The following is a 24,158-nucleotide window of genomic DNA, read 5'->3' on the forward strand; positions in this document are numbered from 1 at the left end:
TCGGATCGACCGTTAGGATTTGAAAACTCAAATATAAAGCCGTAGCACGGTAACAACCCGTGATATGCATAGTACCATAGACTCACTCATATTTCATATATCAAATCTCAAATCTTTAGTTATAATTTGGATCCATCTCAAATTAATGCGTTGGATTTTGTCTTTAATATATATTTTCTGTTAAATTGCATGTTTGAAACCTACATAAATAATTTGTTGTCCATATTTAAAATTGAGACTTAACATTTATTTTTCAAGAACCCTGAAAAAAAATCTAACTTCAATTGAAACCTAAACAAATGATTTTTTTTATTATTGTTAATATTTAAAATTGAAAGACTTAACATCCATCTTTCAACAACCTTGAAACTATATTTGAAACCTAAATAAATCATCTTTTGCCGACATTAAAATTAGAAAACTTAACATTCATCTTTCCAACAACCCTAGAAAAGTCTTAACTTTAATCAAAACCTAAACAAATGTCGATCTTTTGTCATAAAATTTATGACTTTCATTCTATTTCAAGGACATCCAACTTTAATTGGAGTTGGATGGGGTTGCTTGAATACAGCTGTCAAATGGGACACCTGATATTCTTCCAAATGAAAGTCTCCAAATTTGAAATAGAAACTTCCATTTTAAGTAAATGCACAATACATTGACAATTTTGTTGCCTCAGCTGAACAATACAGTACAAGAAAAAGCAAGAGCACTAAAATCAAGTTTGATTGCTACTTAAGAGGATTAGTTCTTTTACTTCAAGCTAAGGTGAGTTAAGTTGTTCTTGTTCAATTGGAACTTGTTACTTAAGTTGTGACTTCTAAAAATAATTGGAAAAACTTCAAAAAATAATTGAATGACTTGACCTCTAACATTTATTCAAAAAGATTGACACTTGCAAACAGCGTAACGTGCCAAAACGATCCGAGCTTCTAACAATGGCTATCGCACCTCTGCTATTTTGATTGAAGTATACAAACATTATCAAATTTCGTTCCTTTGACCCGAAAACATTTGAGAGCGTACGGTTTCTGTGAGGTACTTGATTGCTTTGTTACAAACTACTATGTACCGAACTATTCAAGCAGAAATTGGAATTGAAGCATGTTTCAATTGAACTAGTTTGGAATACATGTACTCCCAAAGACTAATTACATAAGTTGAAGATATCAAAGATATGTAAAAAGGAAATTTGTGCCTTGTGAGAATAGCGAGAATAGCGAGAATAGCGGGAACAGTGCTATTCCGATCCATCCAAACATACTCAGGAACAGCGAGAATAGCGTTGTTTTCGCTGTTCTCGCTATTCCTACAAAAACATGGAATATCAAACTACTCTCTCAAATGTTCAATTGTTGTTCTCGCTATTCTAAATGTTCAATCCAAACAACATTCCGAATAGCTTTGAGTTAGCGCTATTCTTAAATAGTAGCTATTCTAACTATTCTTAACCTACTATTCTCAACAGTAGTTATTCTAACTATTCTCTAGTGCATCCATAAATGATTTATTTGATAAAAGTAATAAATATTTTGAGGAGATATGCCGGGCAATTAGCCAAGCTAAGCAAATTCACTGTAATTGAGCAGATATAAATCATATCTAGAGTGGGTAGATTAGTAGATGGCTAGGAAAATAGTTTGTTTCAGTAGAATAAAATAAGTGGCGTGTGCCGCTTATAAAAAATATATATACAGCAGTACCTTTTGCACTTAAATTTATGTTTTTATCTGTTAAGAATAATATAACGTTTTGAATCTTCCCTAGATTTTCAGCAAATACTGAAATTAAATCTCCCTTTCAAAAAGTCGCTATATAAAAAAAATGGTAGGAAAAATATCCATAGAACTGCTTTCATATAAACAATCAATAACATGGTAGTGAAATTCCAGATTCTTTCACATAAATGACCCTAAAATCTAGATAATTACTCTCAGGTCCTCAGCAATACACACATTACCCCAGCTTAATTCTGCTAACCACCCATCATCAATCACAGTTGCATTTCAAATTTAGTCTGTTTAAATTGTCAAAGTATTGTCAACTGATGAAAACTAAAACCCTACAACTTTCATTCTCTTACAGATAATATTCAACTAAAATCAGAATTAGATAAGTTTCCTTGAATATGGTTGTCAAATTTGATGCCTGATACGGTTTCTTAATAAAAGCTCTAATTCTGCTAACCGAACATAATCACAGTTGCATTTCAAATTTAATCTGTTTAAATTGTCAAAGCATTGTGAACTGATGAAAACTAAAAACCTACAACTTTCATTCTCTTACAGGTAATATTTAACTAAAATCAGAATTAGATAAGTTTCCATGAATATGGTTGTCAAATTTGATGCCTGACACGGTTTCTTAAATAAAAACTCCAAATCAGGATTAGCAGCATCTAGGTTTCCCGGGGAACTAACAAGTTGCAAAAACAACAGTTTGAGTTCATGGACAATAGATTAACTTGATAATCTCAACAATGTTTTTCAAACCAGGTGAAAAAGAATTTCAAAAATAGGAAAAAAATTGTAAACATGTTCTTCGCCTCATAGATTTGTACTGTATAAATTTCCATGCAACTTCAGTATCATTTAGAAGTCCAGCAAAGGCTGTCAATTATGAACTGCAGCAACTCTTGGTAGCCGCTACCAAGCTCCTCAAAAAAAAATTACGAACTGTAGCAAATTTTAGTTCATTTGATGGACAGTAAAACTTGCATCGAACTTTCTCATTTTTTATATGGATGATATAGTACTAAATTCAATGTCGGGTACCAATTTAACAGTTATTTCCACAATTATAAATATTATTAATGATCCCAACAATAAATTAACAATTTGGTCAACCAGCATTCCAGCCAAACCATGCAAACACAGTGAATATACCAAATAGCAAGCTATTTTATTAAAATTATAAAAGTCCAAAAGACAATTTGTCAATTATTGTCCCCCATTAAGACAAATTAGTTTGGTCCAAGCTTACCCAACTTAGTTGGATACCTTTACCAAAGACTTTCGTTTTCTTATTTCTCTATCATCTTATCAAAATCCATTTCTTCCATAGGATAGCACATGTATTTGTCACACACAGCAGAGCACTAGTGACTAGTAGGAACTAATGTGCAGTATGGTCTTGTAAGATGAAAACAAAAAAAGAGCCCTTATATTAAATAAAACATCACAATTAAAGAGTACCATTTCTGTGAGGTAATTGATTGGCCTGTTACAGGCCTATATAGAAGCCATTTCTATCAAACTACTTGAGCAGCAATTGGAACGATAGCATCTTTCAATTGAACTATATTGCAATAAATTTTTCTCCGAAAACAAAAGATGAATTATGTAAATTAAAATGCAAAGGTTATAGAAAAATCACTGTGATTTACATGAATATTCACCGACAATTGATCTTCAACAAGACTATTTCTCTTTTGCTCCACATTACATGCTGCTGAAAAAGTATGAAAGCTAAGCCATGTTAAACACTATACAATGTTATAATTGTCAATAAGGATTTAGGTTTATTTTGGTCATAAATAGATTTCAAACCCCCTGAATTCAACCACATTACCTATATAACATCAACTTGACACCAAAAAGACCAAAACAGTACTAAAAAGACCTTATTAAAAAAGAAACCACATTACAGAGACCACGGTTTGAGAGGGAGGGAGAGAGAGACCTAGAACTAGACTGAGAGTTATAGAATCGTGAGATTCGTTGTCGAGTGGATGGCTTAGGCTTGAACTTCTTCTTGCGTAGACCAAATATTTCTTGTACCACTGGTACATGTACCAGTACTGTTTTCCATGCCACAAACCAGCCTGAATCAAATCCAAGATTTATATTTGAGCAACTTTCTTTTGATAATTTTGAGTGCTCACTGAAAGAGAATAAATTTGAAATTTCCATGCCAGAATCAGATAAAAATAATTCTTTTCTTTTACCCTTTGACAAAGACAGAAAACACCATTTCCCTCTATTACTGCACTAGGTTACAATTAATCAAGAGAAAATCATCTACTAACATAACTCTGATCATATTGTAAATACACAAATTTTAAACATAATCCTGATGATGATTTTTCTGTTTTCAAAAAAAAAATCTGATGATAACTTACGGACTAATTAAGATAACAGGATTAAAATTACGATATAAACAATGTCTAGACTTTGAACAGCGATTTTATAGAATCACCATTGAAAATTTATCTCTAAATAAGTAAAGTAACAGAACAATCGGACGCAATTGTAAGTCCTGGATGAACCGCTTACTGAGAGCGATAAAAGAGAAAACGAAGGCAATCGCAAAAAGGGGGCGAACGACGAAGAGAACCGCCGGATTCGACGCGGCGAAGATCGGATTATCTGATACTTCACTTCCCATCGATCGAAATTGCAGAGGAATTTTGTCTGATTTTGTTCCTCCCCTGCGAATCCCCTTATCGAACAGGGAAAGGTTTTGAGTGCAATTTAAGAAAAGAGCTCCTGTGTTGCGGGCATTTCAGATGGATATACAATGCTTGGTGTTTTATACCCGCTACAGGGGAAGTTACTCTTGTTTTTTCTCTTGATACCATTGTATCTTTTGTTTTCATTTTTTATAAAGCCCGTGTATCCCTTGCATGATTTGAATAACCATTTTTTAACTTCTGTCCATACAGGAAATCAAGGCCCGTTATAGCCCATAAGGAAAAATATCTGGCATACAGAGCCGGCCCATTTTATTTTGTTGGGCTGATAATACAAAGCTGTCAAGTTCGACATGTATTTTATTTTGCAGCCACCATTCCCACTAATGGCCTATTATATAAATGAAAAAAAGTGTGGATATCCTGTAATTTACTAGTGGCACGCCAAGTATTTTGAATAATCCCAAGAGGGCCAAAGTGTCTTGGGTTGCTCCATTTTTCAACAGAGGGGTGTTTGAATATCAGGGGCGAACCCATTGTATATCAGGGGTCCTGGAATTTGAATTTTAATGGTTGTCTATCGGTTCTCTCTAGAATTTCTTTTGCTCCTTTATGAAATTCTAATTTGTATTTTGGATTAAATTTAGAGTTAAAATTAAAATATGTTTTTAAAATTATAATTGGTAATTAAAAATATAAGTTAGAGCATCATAAATTATAAGTCAAAGCATTGAAGATTACAAGTTAAAACATTATTTTTTATATAGCATCCGATTAGTTAATGGATTTGAACTCGATTCGCTATATTTTTGCTCCTCTCACGAAAATTCTGAATCTGCCCCTGTGTTTGATACATGTTAATTTGAAAGAAGATAAAAAGAAAACAATAAAATTTTCAGTACAATTTAATGTGCAATACTTCGTCTGAAAAACAGCAGTTTTCTTAATGACAATTGACAAGTATACAACATATTTTCCTCCTATCTAATTATTTCATCATAGATCAAACATCTCAACAAGAGAAAAACTATGAGAAAGGTTGACGTAGAAAATATATTTCCTAGATCCCCATATTATTGCACATCAAATGTAAGCTTCAAATCTAATAACAACGTACCTCGTCTATAATGAACGGCCTTTTAAAAAAGCAAATAAAAGACGATTAGATTGATTAAACGAATTTTGAAGCTCCTTAAAGTCGAAACAGATTATGAGCCAAAAAATTATACCCCTATATAATTCATATTTTTCAGTGTTCTTGTAAAAAAATTACACTACATTAGCTAATTAAGCCTTTTTTAATCTCAATTCTCTAGTACTGCTACGCATAAAATGAAATAAAGAACATTTTAGTTTTTTTTTTTTTATTATTATTCGAATACATTATGTCCTCCTACTTTCTTGCTTCCAGCAAAAAAGAGCAAAAATTGTTTACTGTCCATACATCATATATTCATTATTAAATTGATCTATAACATAATGGCTAATTGGCAATGGATACGGCATCTAAATTGATATACATTATCTGTTTGAGAAATCATCCTCTCTTTTTATGGGCAAGAATGAGACATATTTGTCTCTTCTTACTGAATTAAAAATATGCAGATAATAGACAATGGATCAAACCTCAAACCACTGATTTATATGATGATGCAAGTATTCACGTTGTGAATATTGCTGTGAGAACAGATAATTGTACATTCTTATTCATATCATTTAATAATAATAAATTAAACTCATATCATTATTTTTTCATAAATTTCTAAAATAATATGACCGTAATGATTCATTTACAGTCCATCAATGCGACTGTTTTTATTAGCTTATTTCTCCTGTGAGTGTAATAATTCATCGTGATAATGTTATTTTTTGAAATTTTTGAAAAATAATATCATCGATTTAATTTATTTTTTAAATATTATAATTAATACGTCGAAAATTAGAAAGTAGAAGAATTGAAAATGATTCTTTTTAGATAAGAAGTTGGTAGATCAAGTGGATCTCTTCACCATAATTCTCATTCCCTTTCCAGAGACCCAATAGTGCTTTATTACTATTGCGCCGCCCCTACTACTTACTAGGCCCTAACACTCTTTAATTATTATAATTTTATAATAATAATTTTAATTTCTAATACTTCATGGAAATATAATTTTTAAATCGTCTTCTTTAAATATATGAAAGGCGCTGCAATTTTTTTTTCATGGACCTTTTAATTTTTGGTATATCCTTAAAAATGCACTGGGCTTTTTAATTTTTCCGGTGAGGTTTTGGAAAGACAATGGTTGTACAACCGTACTTATAATCTAAAATAATTACAAACAAAATATTGAGTTTATGATCTAACTAAATCATTTTATAATTTTGTTCCTGATTAACAGTGCCAACATATATAAAGACAGGGACAGAGACACTAACAATAAATGAGAGTCAATTGACTTTTATTTATTTTAAAAAAAGAATTTGTTCATAAGTAATTTTCTATGTATTTTAGAGTAAAATATAATGAGTATTGTAAAATATGCTGTTTCGGTCTCTGTTCCTAACCGGAATAGGCTGTTTCGGCCTTTGCAGAAAATACAGCTTCTCTGCAAAGGTCAAAACAGCATGTTTCAGCCAAGAACAGAGGCCGAAACAACATATTTTTTTCTGTTTTTAATTTCTGTTTTTATTTCTATTTTTTTAATTCAAATTTATTTTTAATAGGTTAAAAAATATGTTATATTTATTTTTTTAATATGTTAAGTAATTAGATTTATTTTTCATATTCAGATTTATTTTTAATAGGTTAAAAAAATATGTTAGATTTTTTTTTGAATATGTTTAGTAATTAGATTTATTTTTGAATAGGTTAGATTTTATTTTTTAAATTCATATTTATTTTTAATGGGTTAAATAAATAGGTTAGATTTATTTTTCGAATATGTTAAGTAATTAGATTTATTTTTGAATGTTAGATTCATTTTTAAATAGGTTAGATTTTAATTATAATGTTAGATTTATTTTTTCATATGTTAATTTTATCCGAATTCAAATGTAATATGTTAGATTTATCTTAAGTAATTAGATTTATTTTTGAATATGTTAGATTTCATTTTTTTTAAATTCGGATTTATTTTTAATAGGTTAAATAAATAGGTTAGATTTATTTTTTTGAATATGTTAAGTAATTTACATTTATTTTTTTGAATAGGTTTAAAAAATGATAACTCATCGCGAATCGGTGGAAGAAGACATCGCGAGAATGTCGGTCGATATTTTTGGCCCCGATATGCCACCACCTAATTATCCACAAAATTACTCACAAAATTATCAAAGAAGGGACCATATGCTAGAAACAAATCATCAACACCCCCCAAATGAGTGCACCGTGTTGAACTTAGGTGCACCTCTAATTACTCAAAAACTGAAATTAAATTGCAATTGAAAGTAAAAATATGAGTTTAGAGAAATTTGACACGTGGGATGTTAACGGAGTTCAGCAAAACAAAAGCCTATGTCTCCGGGGCTTCGCAACCTTGTGTGGTGCGCCTTTCTATTACCCAATATGAAAGGATTACAACTTGTGAACCGTTGAGCCCTTACACACCAAGCGGGAAGTCAAACAGCCTACTCAAAGAGATGAGAACAAGGTCTCGATTGTCTAGAGAATCAAGAGAAACACTCAATAGATCACTCTAACCTAATCTATATCAAGATTAGTGAAGTAAGTTTGAGGTTGCTTGAGGAATTTTGAAGTTTTAAGCTCTCACAACAATGGAGTAGGCTAAGCTCTCAGAAAATCGTTTTTGAAATGATTAGGGTTGGCTCAGATAGATTTAGAAGAAAACCCAATTAACTATTTATAGAGTCAGCTCAAAAATGAGCTAATTGGGCTAAAACATTACAACGTTTTCCTTTTGCGATTTTTAGGTTTTCAATTTCCTGACAGCTCAGCTAATTGTTCAAAAACGTTACAACATTTTAAAAACGTTACATAACGTTTGGTTCTGTAAAATCTTGATAAAAACAGGAATTGTTTGAAGATCAGATTTAATTAAAACGTTACAACGTTTTATGAAAACGTTACAATGTTTTATGAAAACGTTACAATGTTTTAAATTTGAATTTAGCATTGATACAGACAATCCTGAAACGTTATAACGTTTTACAAAAAACGTTACAACGTTTAAGTTGTTCTGAACAACTGTGCTTTAGCTGTTTTGATAATCCTAAAACGTTATAACGTAACGTTACAACGTTTTAAGTTGTTTCTGAGTTTAATCAAGCTTTTACTTCAGTGTTTTTGACAGAATTAAAACGTTACAACGTTTTATAAACATTACTAACGTTTTACTTCTGTAAAAACAGCCTCAAACTTACTTTGCCAAACTTCTAATTTTACAATTCGTATTCTTGATAAAAGTCTTCGTGATTTCTTCAGTCCAAGCATATTAAATTGCAATTCCAACTCTTCTTGGACCTACATAATCTCAAAGTAGAAGAAATCGTAAAATTCAATAATTGTATGTTTTTGCAAATTAGTCAAATAGACGTAAAAGATTATTGTACAAACAACACACCGTATTATACTTCAAATGATCCAAACTTATTCATTCCACAAGAAACACATCAATCGACACCACCGTACGCATTGGAGGCACTTCTTCTGTACCATCGAGTCAATTCACATTCACTATGGAAGGTACTCCTTCTACAAGTGTCCCTGAAATTCAAGAGGTTGATATCCCTCCTTCGACAAGTGCCCCCCCCCCCCCCCCCACGAGAACCAGCATAAAAAAAGACTAGAAGAGCTCCCGAATACAATCAGTGGTGGGTGAAGTATTATAAGCTGACACTCTTGGAGGATGGCACTATGCAATATCTACAAAGTAAGGTAAAAAAAATGCAACAACAAGGTTTTTGAGTATAAAAAACATATTGATATGACTAGCTTTAAGAGACATGCCGAAATGCACAAAAGAAAGTGTGAGGTTCCAAGTGAAAATGCTGAACTGAGACAAATCCAAACCCTTATGAACCTGAATGGTACTAGAATCAACCCAAAATACGATGAATAAAAAATGCTTAGTGAATTGACCCGGTACATTACCCACAAAGAACAACCAATAAGTATGGGTGATTGCATGAGTTTTGCCCTGTTAGTCATTCGGGGGTGTGGTCAACCAATGTACAAGAGGTTCCATCATAGAAAGATGGTTAATGAAATAAAAAAACCAGTTTACCATTACAAAAAACGAGCTTAAAGCTATGTTTGCATATCAAAACAATAAGGTCTCAATTACCTCTGATATATGGACTGCCGGTAAACATGGACTTGGGTACTCTTGTATTACCGGACATTGGATCAATAATCATTGGGTATTACAAAAAAGGTATTAAGTTTCTGAGTGTTGGATTCCCCGTACACTTCAAATGTAATTTTCAAATCCATTATTGAGGTTTTACAAGAGTATAACCTTAAGAGAGATATGGATAACAAGATTTTTGTTCTATCTCATTCGATTATGGTAGCAACAACATAGCTTCCACTGTGATTTTTAAACGGTCACTAAACCCAATTATGAATGGTGCAATATTTCACCAAAAGTGTGCTCGCCACATACTTAACTTCGTCGTGAAGGCGGGTCTTAAAAGAGAAGTCGTAAACCTATTGATAATTAAATTTAAAAATGCTCTCAACCACATTGTTTCAAACTAAGAAAAAAACAACAGTTTGCGTTTATGTGTGTCAACTATGAATTGAGCAAGTTGAGACTACCTTGGGATATAGATACCCATTGGAACTCAACCTATAGGATGTTGAACCGTGATCTTCCTTACAAAGCTGTCATAGGGGAATTTTTGAGAAGCTCTACCCCCGAGGGAATGGCATTGGATCCCATCGACGGAGAATGGGAGCAACTACAAAGCCTTAGTAATTTCCTATGATCCTTTTTAATGCAACCATCAAACTATCATGCTCGTACTCACCGACGGCATTTGAGTTGATCAAACATCTCTATTACATCTCCAAGGTGTATCGTGAATTGGAACAAGCTGAAAGCAACTACTCCACTCTCACACCGATCGTAGATGCCATGAAATAAAAATTTCTAAAATATTGGGACGATGTACCCCTCATGGCCATTATCGCAAGCTGCCTTAACCCAGCATACAAGAAATATTTCACGATCAGAATACTTGAAACGTATAAAGAGAATCTATATTTAGACAAAATCGGGGTGGAGGCATTCGTGAATTCGAAGTTCGATGAGATGTTTAACTTATACAACTCAAGAATAGGTGACAACCAAAACCCGTCTTCGTCCCGTGCCGCCGCTAGGTATGAATATAAATATACATGTGTTTTTAATCTTTATTATTTATAATATCTACATTATTTGTCCACTATATTTTTTTTTAATAGTTCCAATTCCAGGAGCACTAGTAGTGGTGGATTGTTAGCATATTTCCAGCAGGAGAGCGAACCGCACACATCCACAAACAAGTTATTGAGCTATTTTGCAGAGCGCAACACAAATGAACAGGTTGACATCATGGCTTGGTGGAGGAGGAATGGAAGGGCCTATCCAACGCTGGCGATGATGGCCCACAACTTATTTGCCATGCCCATGTCACCGTCCCTTCTGAAAGTTGTTTTAGTTCGGCGAACAGGATCCTCTCCGATAAACACAGTAAGTTGGGTGCACATGTTTTTGAGAGACTTGTGTGCTTGAAAGATTGGATTGATGCTGAAGAGCGTAAGCAACATCATGATCAACAAGAATCATTATTCGGAGTCGACACTGAAGAAAGCGGTACCGAGGCGCGGCCCGAGGCTAATTCAGATTCAGACGGTGCGGAGGAGAGCGAACAATGGTATATGAATGAGAACTTCCATATAGGTAGTGTCGGTATAAATTTCTAACCCTTTTAATCTTTATGGTTATTTTTTAAATTATAAATTTCTAAACATTTCAATTAATTTTTAAATTATTCATTTTAAATAAGAATTACTAACAAAAAAAAAGTTAGAACTCCGCCTATGTTATTTTACATAGCCGGTCCTAAGCCTCAAATAAAGGAGGAGGGTAACTTTTATTTTTTAATTTATTGTTTTAAATTAATTCATAATTATTTTTAAAGTAATTGATTTAAGAAATTTTTTATTTATATTTTATTGTTTTAAAGTAATTGAGTTAAGATATTTTAATGTAATTGATTTAAGCAACATTGTTTTAAAATAATTAGTAATTTTGATTTATATTTTATTATAACAAAAATTATGGAGTTCAAATATGCAACCATGTCAAATGAATTTTAGTTTAAATGAATTTGGATTTATAATTTATTGGTTTACAAAGAAAAAAAAGGGAAAAGTAACAGAAAAAAAAAACCCGGACCGGATTGCCCCCCCTACCCGAACTGCCCTTCCTCCCTACTTGGACCGCCCTGCCCCTGAACCCGAGACGGGCACGGGTTTGAAACAGGCATGGCAGGGTTTTTGAAAAAAAAAACCTATAATACCCAGCCCGTTGTACTCGTGTGCCCGTGTCGCCCATGCTCATGCCCGTGCCCGGGTTTTGCCCGGTCCGCCCGACCCGGCCCGTTTGTAAACAACTAGACACTAGGGTTGCATTTGGATGAGGCAAAGAATAGTGCTAACCCGGGTTAGCTACTATTCCAAACTACTATTTTACGTTTGGATGTGTTTGGGTTAGCAAAAAGAGACTATTCTTTGTTTGTCTTTTGTGAATTAGCATGTTAATCTACTAACTCAACTAAAAGTTGAGTTAGCTCGCTATCTCAAATTTGAGTTAGCTCACTATTCTCACTAACTCGAGTTTCCATCCAAATACACTCCTAGTTTAATCTCATGTAAGAGCTAATTATAACCTTTTCTATCAATAAAATTGTTCGTGGGTTTTGTTTACAATTTATTATGAACTGGAGATGATGCCGCATAGGCTATATATCATCATCTTACCTGTCAAATCTGAAGATCGTATCTTAACATAGCAGAATATAATATTACTGGAGAGACAGAAAGCGTTTGCACTTTGCTCAGGCGCCTCAGCGGAGAATTTGGAGCAATTGCAGCAACTTTATTTATTTTTATAATGTATTAAATATTTTGTTAAGGATAAAAGAAAATTAAGTCACAGAGGACTTCTAATCGTATATATTCCGTTAAATATTTTTTAAGAAATCAAATTAATGATTCAGGTTTCTTTATGCATCTCCGATAGGAAGCTAAAATTTTAAATACGTAATTAACTTATTATTAATCATGCTATCAATCAACGTCACAGAAATATAGAAATTGAGGAGAAGCAGCTGATTTAAAATTTTAAAATAACTTCGAAATTAATGTTTGCTAAACGGGCCATGAGCAGTACCCTCCTCTCTGTTCATATTGCAAGTCCAAATAAATAATGTAGCATATCTTGAAAGGTTAAAATCTAAAATTCACAAATCACAAATTCCAAAATAATGACATGTCACATCAAAGGTCGCTGTGCCCGCCGAAAATCAAGAAACCATGCGTTCCCATTAATTAATTAATTAATCAATTGATCGTAGAGCAAAGCCATGAAATAAGCAATCAACTCAACAGTTAATTTCTTTGTTTTGTTTTGAGTTAGAAGAGCGGAAACAATTTTATTGAATTAAAAGAGTTATCAATTAACTGTTATATAAAATTAGACTATGAATTGTTTGAAAAAACATACAATTATAAATAAACTAAAAATGCACAAAAAGTATGTGCATCTTGTTGAGACCAAGTTGGTCATTCTTACTTGATGGAAATGATAAGAGTCTGGTGATTGTTTTCTCGATATGCATAGTTGTCATATTCTTTCTGGCATACTACATCGGAGAAGACACTGAATCAAATCGGATCGAAAACCGAATCAACTGAATCAGAACAGTCATCACTCCGAAATTACAAGAGAGGCACTGAATCAAACCAGACCGAAAACTAAATCAACCGGACCAGAACAGTCACCACTCAGAGGTCACGAAGAGCCGTCAATGTGAAGCCAGAAAAGAAAGACAAAAGAGGAGTGGAAGAAAGATGGCACATAACAAAAACTAACAAACATCCAACACAAACAACTAGAGGCGGAGCCAGACTTTATGACTATGAGGGTCAATCGTATAAAATTTTCATACTGCGGATGGGGATAAATTTACAATACATGTAACATTTTACTCTAAATTATATAAAAAATCGTGTATAAGTACAAAAAATTTGAAAAAAAAAAAATGGAAGTTAATGAACCCCCATTAGCTCTTACTCCCTCTGCCTCTACAGACAATAACATATAAACTAAGTATTTATATATACAACTCAGTCTACACACTCTTTGATTGCTATAAAGAGAAAGAAGAGCTCAAAAAAAGATTAAAAAAAAAAAGCAAATTACTTGTCGTGAAAAATAAAATCTCTCAAAAAGACAAAATGAAGAGCTGGAACAAGATCCAGAAATTGGAAGCACTAAAAAACGATGATCAGATTCGCTAGATGAAAGCTTCTGGTCGGATGAAAATGAAACTCATGCTCAGATGAAAGAAAGAAGTAGAAAGGAAGGTGTGTGTGTGTGGGTGGGGGGAGGTTGGTTTGCTGCCATCGTCATGGCTATTTCAAGCGGCACCGCTTTCCAAGTAATTTCCATTTTGTACTCAAAACAACGATATCTTCTCCCAAACAAACAAATCTCGTATCATCAAAATTATAAAATAAAAAAAATAAACTCGAAGACATGTCTTGTTTCTTTCTGTTTTCGAACGATTTTAAATTAAAGATGTCTACCGAGTTTAAAAAGATAAAGGAAAAAAAAAATAGAGACAAGACTTCTTACCCAAAAAGAGAAATAAGTATATTTATTAACCATTCGTTTTTAGTAAATATATTTATTCGTCTTTCTGTCCTTTTCTTTTTGCTTTTTTTTAACACATATTTCTTCCATCCTTTTTTTTTTGTAAACAGCATCCTAAATTTTCAACATATATTTCTTACTCTTTTTTCTTTTTTTGGAGATTTTCAATATCGACAATTAATGTGCAAAAGATTTGGTAACTATATAGATTCATATACAAAAATATTTAGTAATTACCACCAAAACACATAAATACCTGGTTCAAAAGTACAATCAACAATCTAATTTTTTTAACAATTTCGTCAACTTTCTTTAAATAAACACATATTGTAATACGAATACTTGTCGTAATAGTATGAACATTTTGTTCAAATATGAACACCAGTCTAAGTTCCTTAACAAAATAGCTTCCTTATTTCCACTTTCACTAGTATAATGTTCTGGTAAACTGGTAATATAAATATATGTCGTAATTATAACATAAATATCATATTTTTTTTCCTTTTTTTAAACCGAAATCATTGTTTGATAAATCATTACAACGATATATATTTGAAAAATAAAGATTGAAAACTGTTGGTCGCTCTCTTCGTAAAACATAGAAAGCAAAGCGAAGATGTTGACTGGGCCGTCGCATGGAATAAATTTTCCAAATTACAGTTTGGGTCGGACTTGGCACATTTGATCCATTTGACAATGATAACAGAAGCTTTAAAACTAACAACAAATTTAATTTCTTTTCATTCAAAAGTCGATAAAAACGGATGACGTCCATCGAACTTTTCCTGCAGCAGTATTTGACCGATGGTTTCAATAGTAACCATCTCTCAGACCCCCGTTTTTAGGGGGGTAAACGGTTGGATACGGATCGAATAGTGGTCTTAACGTATCTGTATCAGTTATAATTTTTTGGAGACGGATACCGATCGAATATTAAATATCACGGATACGAATCGGATATCGGACGGATACGGATATTTTTCATAATTAGTTTATAAGTTACAAAAAACCTGTTATATTATTAAAATATTGGTCACTAATTATGTCATAGTGTTATATTATTCATTAAAATATATATTTATATGCAATTTAATAAATTAATTTAAGAACATATATCATATTTGTTGTGGTTTAAAAGTGTAAAGAGTCGGATACGGATAGTTAAAGGTCTTACAGTATCCGTTATAATTTTTCGGATACGGATACAGATACGGATAGTCTCGGATACATATCGGACAAAATAGGATATTATCCGATCCGTTTACACCCCTACCTGTTTTGGCAAACGAACTGTTGTTGATCATGATTCATGACAACCTGAAACTGGGCACCTCCGGTTAATATGTACTGGAGATGTGTAAGAAAAATGATATCAAAGGTACAAGTACAATTCTGCCTTTGCGGTCTCAGGCTCCCCTTCATGTGCTTTGGCACCAACCACTCTTCATACATTAAAAGCGTGATAATATTATTTTGACATTCTTTTATCTGCAGTTCTTCTGCACCATTTGAAAAAGGGAAATTTCATGTATACCCTCAAAAATTTAAAAATTACATATTTTTCTCTCTAAACTCTAAAATTAGGTATTGCTTCCTATAAACTTCTAGAACCGACAAATTTATCCATTTTGTTGTCTTTTATCTTAGAACTCATTTTAAATTTATAAAATATATATATTATCTTTTATTAAAAGCATAAAAAATTATAACTTGTTTAAGAAATAAATCGATCTTATATTACTTTGGTTTTCGAGAGCAAAATAGGTATATTACAAGGGGTGAAGGAAACAATGGGTATCCAATTTTCAATAACAAAATATGTATTATATAAAGGATAAATGATATATAAAGATGATGTTTTTTTTAAACAAGCTATAATTTTTCCATGCTTTATAAATTTAAATTAATTTTAACATAAAAGATAGTAAAATAGATAAATTTGTGAGTTTTAGAAGTCTAGAAAGTAAGATATGTAGTTTCAGTATACGTGTAATACTCCCTTTAAAAATAAAATAAATCTAGAGTGAGGCTATGGTACTATGCATACGGCATATCAATATCTCCATTATATGAAATGGGTTTCGTGCTTTTTATCAAAAAAAGAAGTCTATTCATTTACAGAGATAGCCGATATGAACCGTTTAATATAATCATCGTATGAAAATGCACTTGTAAATCAAATTATATGTTTTTAGAATGATGAGGGTTAAAATTCCTCTGTCTTTAATGTCTCAATATGGATCAAATTCATTATCACTGTTTTTAAAGTCAAAAAAGTCGATTCGAACATATAAACATAACCTCCATATTAAAATGTGCTTGGAAATCAAATTTTATATTTTATTGAAAAAATTTCACTGTATTTTTAGATAGTTATTAAATCATTATTTTTAACCATACAAAAATAACAATTATGTAATTATCTAAAAAAATAGTGAAATTTTTCCAAAATATATGCTCATTAATATTTAACCGGTCTCATTTTTCCAGTGTTATTAAATGCAGCCGCATATACGTATGCAATCAGAAACTATATGAAAATCTTCACGCAGCCTCATATACACGGGTTTGCATGTACAACCACGTATGCAGTCCATACAAACCACATTATACTATGCAGTCTATACTCTATACAAATGTTTATTTTAATTAATTAAAAAAAAAAAAACAAGTTCTGATCAGACATTTGTTAATAAAAAAAGAATCAGATATGCAGTAAAATCCGGACCCAATTCTTTATATATACTCATCCGGACATAAGTTTAGTTGGTTGAATATATGCAATTTTCTATTAATATGTTTGATTAAATTTTGCAAAACATATATTACTCGAATTTAACATTTCAAATAATTTAGTGAGTTTGCAGATTCACTTAATTGAATGATCTATAGTGAAGAGCTCAAGTTTGGTTCAAAGCTTTAATTTCAAGATCAATATTGAAGAACCAAGATTGATGCAACGCTTAATTTCAAGGTTCTTCACATGGACTGGAAAAATTAACAAGATCTTTAATTTAGCCATAAATTTATAATGAGTAGTCAAGTATATTTGAGCCTTGTTGATTTTTGGAGCATTCATATTGAATGGATCAAATATGGAACCAATTTTAATTACAAGTTAACATGTTCCAGTTTGACTCCATCTAATATGAATGTGATCCGTCGAGGAACGTTGTGGCAAGTTTTGTGAGAAAAGTGTATTGACCGTTCTAGGCAAGTATAGTACGGAATGGTCGAATATAATTTGAATTAAAAAGACGGAAACCCTAAATTGCAAATATCCGTATGATTCATCCAATGGGAGAAAAAACTTTCCATTGGATTGGATCTGGCAAATCTGAATCTCCCACTATAAAAATAATTAATCCATTTCAGATTTGTCAAGCTGGTCGCATCTCACATTTCAAAATACATTAAGTTGCAACTCTTGTGAGGCTTCTATTGTTGAGCATTGTAACTTCAATATCCTCTGAACAGTCTCAAATCTACTCGACTTATTTTCAAGGAGAATATTTAATGTCTACGATTTAGTTCTAGAGCCTTTTCATCCACGCTAGTGTAGTCTGCTTGTAAGGTGTGGAGTACACTAGCGCGAGCTATTGTGCTCAATACAGCTAAGGCTATGTGACGATCCTCTGCGTAGGACTCGTCGGCTACGGCTTCTAGGCCCACCCTGTACACAAAGTTGATCATGACAACCCACACGATTTGGGATCATGTGTCACTAGCTGTATCATTTCTTCTTGGGTAATAGACAAGAGGCGCTTACGAGGTTCCTATGCCTGGAGACGTAGGTATTTTAAGCCGAACTCCGTTTTCATCCTGAGTGTCAAATATTTCTAACTCTATCAAATTATTTTACTTGTGAAATAACTGTTTGACTTGAGTAGTTTAGAGAGTTAAACAAAAAACATCTAAAAATTTATGAAACTCTAATTAACCAACCGTCTAAATGCGGTTAGGGACTACAAAGTTAAGTGAAACTTCCTATAGTCCATGCAACTTCTCTTGTAGGCTCTCAAAATGTTTCTTTCTTTTGTTTTAAAGAGTTGGGGCTAAAGTAGTGCTATTATACCGGTTACTCCAGACTAGAGTATTGCTAATATCCGAAACGGGTTACCCGAATCCGGTTTGCCCGTACCCGTTACCCGAGGTACCCGTGCCTGGGTATAGGTAGGTAAACGGGTACACGGGTACGGGTTTGAGACGGACCGGACACAAATATTTGAGAAAAAAACCCGTCCAACCCGTACCCGAAACCCGGCCATCCGGACCTGTTGTAGCCGTACCCCATTTACCCGAATAACTTTACCCGTTCTACCCGCATACTTTATCCGTTCTACCCGCACCGTTTACCCGTTTATCCGTTTTATTTTGAAAAAAAAACAGAAAAAAAGTAAAAAAAAAACCGAAAAAACAGTATTAAAAATAAAAAAAAAAACCAGAAAAAAAATACCTGTACCCTATCCGAGGTACCCGTTACTCGAGACGGGCACGGGTATGAAACGGGTAGGGTACATTTTTTTAAAAAATTACCTGACCTACCCGTACCCGTTCTATCCGTACCCGTCCTACCCGTTATCCGTTCCGGATTTACCCGAGGTACCTGTACCCCACCCGAGAGCACAACACTACTCCAGAAGGACGCTCTGGGTGGATTTCACGTGAATTCAGTGTTTACATTATTTTATTACTAATTTGGGTGTGGCTACAAAGGACTTCGAATTAAAGCAGCTGCACTTATAGCCTATTAGTCATCTTCGAATTAAAACAGGGCATTTATTTATTATACTTGTAAACATGCGCTGGGGTTCCATATAAAACAGGGAATTTTTATGCGCTGGGCTTCGAATTAAATATGAGAAGCTCTACATGTATATGTTTAAGTGAAGTTTTCTATACACTACGTTTACATGTAGTATAAAATGCACGCATATAAATATATATCTTAATTCTCATTTTAAAAGAAATCTGCCTAAAAATTCACATATACAGTTGTATGTCGTATGCTGCATATGCAGTATGCAGTGATCTTCTGTATACATAAATAAAATCGTATTTTAATAACACTGATTTTTCCAATGGCAACAATTAACCGGCATCATATTTAAAATCATTACTGATAAGAGAAATTGCATAGATGTCCTTTGATTTATGATATCCGTTCAAGGTCAGAAATTTAGAAAGCGTATGTATTATGGGCATTAAATGCAGGTCCTTTTTTCAAGGGATTGATAACATCCGCTCACGTCACTGTATGAAAACTAATTAACCCGGGGGGACCACTGTCATGTCCGTAATGCGCTCAGACCCCTGTTTTTTTCGTGAAACTGGAGATTTGCAGTTTCCCAAGCGGTCAATACTTGCACGCCTAAGTCCAGATTTAAGAAAAAAACAAAAAAACCAAAAGTTTGACTAATTCAACGCAGTGTTGTAATAATATGCGTAATCGAACGGACAAAATTACATAGAAATAATCGGTCGTATTAAAAAATAATCATCAATTAATTAAAAAAATTATGATAATTTAGTCACTGCAACGATTAATCAGCTGATTAATTGATCTAAACGGACGTTTAGTGTTGTTACAACACTGATGTAACATTGCATCCAAATCCATTTTGTGTTGAAAGGGATATAATTGATTAATTTAATATTAAAAATATTTTTCAAATTAAATAGAGAATAGAAAAAATTATAGATATGTTATTGACCTGGTAGCATTATCGTATATCAAATTGTAAAATTAGCGCGAACTTAATATTCTATTAATAACTCATAAATATAAACTAATATTAATTTTAAGATATTTAATGTGCGGTACAATTTACATCAAAGATCTAAATGCACTACAGTCTACACATCACATTTCAAATGGTGTATTTTAAATTATAAGTTATATATTCCGGTTATAAATGCACCACAAGTATATAACATCTAGGTGTATTTTAATATAAAAAATATTTTTGACGATTGTAAAAGTAGTCAAGTTAATTTATTATTAAAGTTTTTTCTTTTTAATTATAAATGATTTGCTTAGACTAACGCAATAGACAATAATATTTAGAAAACCTAAATAGAAATTTTTGTTCTATTATAAATAATAGACGAGTAAACAGAAAAAGTAAAAGTATATCTTTTTGTATTTAAATGTGCAATGCTCGAACATTAGAATCAAGTTATAATAGAGTTAAACATTTTATACAATACGAAAATAAAATACCGTATTATCAATAAGACAATTTCTTGTAATTTATGTAATTTATAGGGTATGTTTGGATGTGTCAAGAATAGAGGCTATTCTATAAGGGCGTGTTCGGATTTTACTGTTCACGTGGGAAAAAAAATTCAGTTAGACTAAATTTTTTTTTTCCCACGTGAACAGTAAAATTTAGTTCAAAAATTTTGCAATCCCATTCCTATTCCTATTCCCGTCCGTCTGCCGAACACGCCCTAATAGCGGCTATTCGAAATAGCAATGTGCACCCAAATAACATTTTTTCTATTCGCAATAATTAGAATAGCTGCTATTATCTATTCCTTGTAAATGTTGTAATAGCTACTATTCAAAAATGCGAAGAGAAAGAGAAAAATGATTATTTCTCGAATTTTCGTCAACACGTTCCAAAATAACAAAAATTGACACTACTTTATGTTATCTCCATGTTGTGACAATTTGTTTAAGACCCCAACTTGCCTATATTTTCTCTTAATTAGTATCTTGTAAATACTATTATTTATCAGTTACAACTATTTACTATTCCAAATGTACAATCCAATTAATATTTTTACTAATCTGAATAGCACTATTTTCACACTAATTTAAAAATTACTATTTTTTTCTATTTTTATTTACTATTATCAAATTTCACTATTATAGCTATTTTAATTCTCATCCAAACGTATCATATATTGTCTAATTTATGAAAGAAATATACAAGTTTGTTAATGAAATTAAGGGGTTCTTTTTCAAATTATAATATGCAATTATCATAAGTTCATAACAATAAAAGAGGAAAATGTCGAATTAAAGACCGGACTGATACCTCTTGTTGCCTTTATTGCGATTTGCGAACATGACAGTCACAAAAGGGACATGTCCGGATTTTGTTAACAACGGAGAAGATGTGCTTTTACCAAATCTGGAATGGCAAATAAAGTATTGGCCAATAATAAATCGACACGTACCTTAACTGCTCATTCCGTTTGGTCTAATCAACCACATCACGTGGCGAGCTCTTTAATCCTGTAGCAGCCCGGCAATCTCCCTCCGATTGCCACGTGGCACTTCCTCACGTGACTCTCCTCAGCACCGAGATATATTTTGGAAAGACCTGGCATACCAAACCATCCTCCCGTATCTATCACCTAATTACGGGACCCACAAAGTTAACAATATTAATTTGAAATAAAACTGATTTTCTTAAAATATTAACATCACTCGCCTCACCGCCTTAAATTGGGTCACAGTGCCACTTAAGCTCGTGCTTCATACAATATCCACCTCCATGAATTTCAAATTCTCAGATTTAATTGTGGTACATAATATCTTGAAACGTCACGCATAATTCGTGAAAGCTCTCAGGACCACTCTACAATTATTCTCACCTCATCCCCATAAATCCATCTTGCTCCTTCCTCCCTCTCTTTCAACAACCCCTCCACAAATTTAATTTTGACAATCATAACAAGTCATTCCTCAAGTTTACATGTCTCGTTTCAGCCAAAAAAGGCAGTAATTTCTCAAAATACCCGGGTTATCCCTAGCGAAATACTCGAATTAGACAAAATTCTAAACGAGAAAGCGATAGCAATCGACAAGCTAGCTACTAAGCACTACTACCTAGTATTTAGCCTGAAACGATCAAACAAAAGATAGTGATCCGAAAAGGATCCATGGATATGAGTGTTATACCGTACGGATTTTCGTCGGAGAGAGGCGGCGGTGCCAAGTACGGGGAGTGCATGAAGAACCACGCGGCGGCAAGAGGTGGTCAAGCCTTTGATGGGTGCGGCGAGTTCATGGCTGGAGGCGCCACCGGTTCACCGGAGTCGCTCATGTGCGCTGCCTGTGGTTGTCACCGGAGTTTCCACCGTCGGGACGGTGTTGCCACGCCAAGACGGCCTATCCTCCAGCCGATTGCCTATCTCCCGCCGCCCCCGCCTTTGCCTTTAACGTACCACCCCATGCCACCTCAGATGGTCCCGCCACCACCAGTGCAGTTGGATCTGAGCCGCTCTGGATCTGAGACTCCTCCTCGTGCTGATGAGGCCATGGCATCGGCAGGAGGGAGAAAGAGGTAGATTTTATAATGCATATAGATTCTAGATGTGTTTATATTTATTTAACTCGGTGTACATTGTATTAATCAAGATATAGAACGAAGTTTACACCAGAACAAAAGGAGAGGATGAAGGAATTTGCAGAGAGGCTTGGATGGAGGATACAGCGGCACGATGACGGTGCGCTCGATAGATTCTGCCTCGAGATCGGTGTCGATCAGCATGTTATGAAGGTCTGGATGCACAATCACAAGAATCAGATGTCACCAGGTGGTGGTAGAGGCAGTAGCAATGGAGGCATGGATGTAGAGACTGTCTCTCTGCCAGGTGGGCCCTCTGCGGGTGCCACTGTGGAGGCGGCCGCAATTCGTGTCTGATCAGGGTGTTTGGGTTTAGAGGTGGTTTAGCGTTGTTTAGTAACGACTTTGGATTAAATAATAATATTGTGGTTATTAGGTAGTTAGGAGCCCGCTATTTAGATTAGTATTAGTTGAAGTGATGTTATGGCACTCCAAATGCGTCCCATGATTGCCAACGCTGAAATGTAGTAGTGTTGTGATGGCAGGGTCGCTTAGAAATGGACCTGGTTGTGCACATTTAACCAAATGTCAACCGAGTAAATTTATCATTTTGAAATTAGAGACTTGGAAAGAACATATTTTTAAGGTACAACATGTCAATGAGATTTATACTGATTGATAGACATTCTTTTCTCGAAGTGAATGTTGCTGAATTTTTGAAATACCAATATTTTTTTTATATCAGGCTATTTTGGCGAATTTTTTTTTTCAAATGTTGGATTATGGAGTAGAACTATTTTTAAGTTCTAGTAGACTTAACTCTTAAAATCTATTTAGTTAGTTTTAAATGATGAATTCAAAATGTTGGAATTTGATCTACTTACGGGTGTATACTTTGTGAGCCAATTTTTTTTTCAAATGTTGTATTATGGAGTATTACTATTTTTAAGTTCTAGTAAACTTAACTCTTAAAATCTATTTAATTGGATTTAAATGATGAATTCATATTGTTGAAATTTGATCTACTTACGGATTTATACTTTATGAATACTTTATGAGTCTTGCTTTGAATGTTTATAAATTAATTTTATTGTATTTATTTTTTAAATATTTTTTTATTTAACTCTATACAAAATTAATTCAAAAAATTTATGAGTCAAAAGTGATTTAGAAGATTTATAAATTAATTTTATTGTATTTATTTTTTAAATATTTTTTATTTAGTTAACTCTTACAAAATTAATTAAAAAATTTACTTGTACACGAAGACATATTACTTCTAAAGTAAATCTATTTCATCAAAAGTTTGTATTCGTTATTTGAATTTAATCCGATATATTTTAGAATTAATCTTATATGGTTTAGAGTTAAAGTTTATAAAAAGGTTTGACGAACTTAGAAAAAAGATTTGGCGAACGAAAAACATCCTTGGTTCTAGTCTCAATTTGAATTATTTTAGCACCAACCAATTCGTTTCAGTGAACATAATTCTTCAAATTTTAAAGTACATGAATATTAAAAGCATCGGAATTTAGGTTTTTATTATTGTTTTCTTCAGATTTTAGATTTTAAAAG

General features: G+C 33.0%; 2 protein-coding genes across 4 annotated transcripts; one reads left to right on the forward strand and one right to left on the reverse strand.

The window, feature by feature from the left end:
• Positions 1-2,885: 2,885 nt before the first annotated feature.
• Positions 2,886-4,495, reverse strand: LOC144566855 (uncharacterized). Of its 2 annotated transcripts, none has more exons than XM_078316893.1 (3): positions 4,278-4,495; positions 3,685-3,826; positions 2,886-3,450 (listed from the first exon to the last, which is right to left on the reverse strand). In XM_078316893.1, the coding sequence occupies exons 1-3, from the start codon at positions 4,387-4,389 to the stop codon at positions 3,444-3,446; spliced, it is 261 nt and encodes an 86-aa protein (XP_078173019.1). In that variant the 5' UTR covers positions 4,390-4,495; the 3' UTR covers positions 2,886-3,443. The 2 variants fall into 2 exon arrangements, with proteins under 2 accessions (XP_078173019.1, XP_078173018.1); XM_078316892.1 differs by having other exon boundaries at positions 2,886-3,453; positions 4,278-4,493.
• A 17,269-nt stretch (positions 4,496-21,764) lies between these two features.
• On the forward strand, positions 21,765-23,281 carry LOC144566772 (zinc-finger homeodomain protein 8-like). 2 transcript variants are annotated; one of them, XM_078316799.1, is made up of 2 exons: positions 21,765-22,580; positions 22,655-23,281. In XM_078316799.1, the coding sequence occupies exons 1-2, from the start codon at positions 22,177-22,179 to the stop codon at positions 22,938-22,940; spliced, it is 690 nt and encodes a 229-aa protein (XP_078172925.1). In that variant the 5' UTR covers positions 21,765-22,176; the 3' UTR covers positions 22,941-23,281. The 2 variants fall into 2 exon arrangements, with proteins under 2 accessions (XP_078172925.1, XP_078172926.1); XM_078316800.1 differs by having other exon boundaries at positions 21,932-22,580; positions 22,661-23,281.
• The last annotated feature ends 877 nt before the right edge of the window (positions 23,282-24,158 follow it).

This window comes from Carex rostrata, chromosome 15 (assembly GCF_964058835.1).
Source record: "Carex rostrata chromosome 15, lpCarRost1.2, whole genome shotgun sequence".
In the NCBI taxonomy this organism is placed as follows: domain Eukaryota; kingdom Viridiplantae; phylum Streptophyta; class Magnoliopsida; order Poales; family Cyperaceae; genus Carex; species Carex rostrata.

What these genes read in the sequence shown, in the direction of transcription:
- LOC144566855 (XM_078316892.1), bottom strand. Translation starts at nt 4,389, where the DNA reads ATGGGAAGTGAAGTATCAGATAATCCGATCTTCGCCGCGTCGAATCCG. An exon ending in TTTCTCTTTTATCGCTCTCA is followed by an intron (nt 3,827 to 4,277) that starts GTAAGCGGTTCA and finishes GATTTGATTCAG; the next exon opens with GCTGGTTTGTGGCATGGAAA.
- LOC144566772 (XM_078316799.1), top strand. Translation starts at nt 22,177, where the DNA reads ATGGATATGAGTGTTATACCGTACGGATTTTCGTCGGAGAGAGGCGGC. An exon ending in TCGGCAGGAGGGAGAAAGAG is followed by an intron (nt 22,581 to 22,654) that starts GTAGATTTTATA and finishes GTATTAATCAAG; the next exon opens with ATATAGAACGAAGTTTACAC.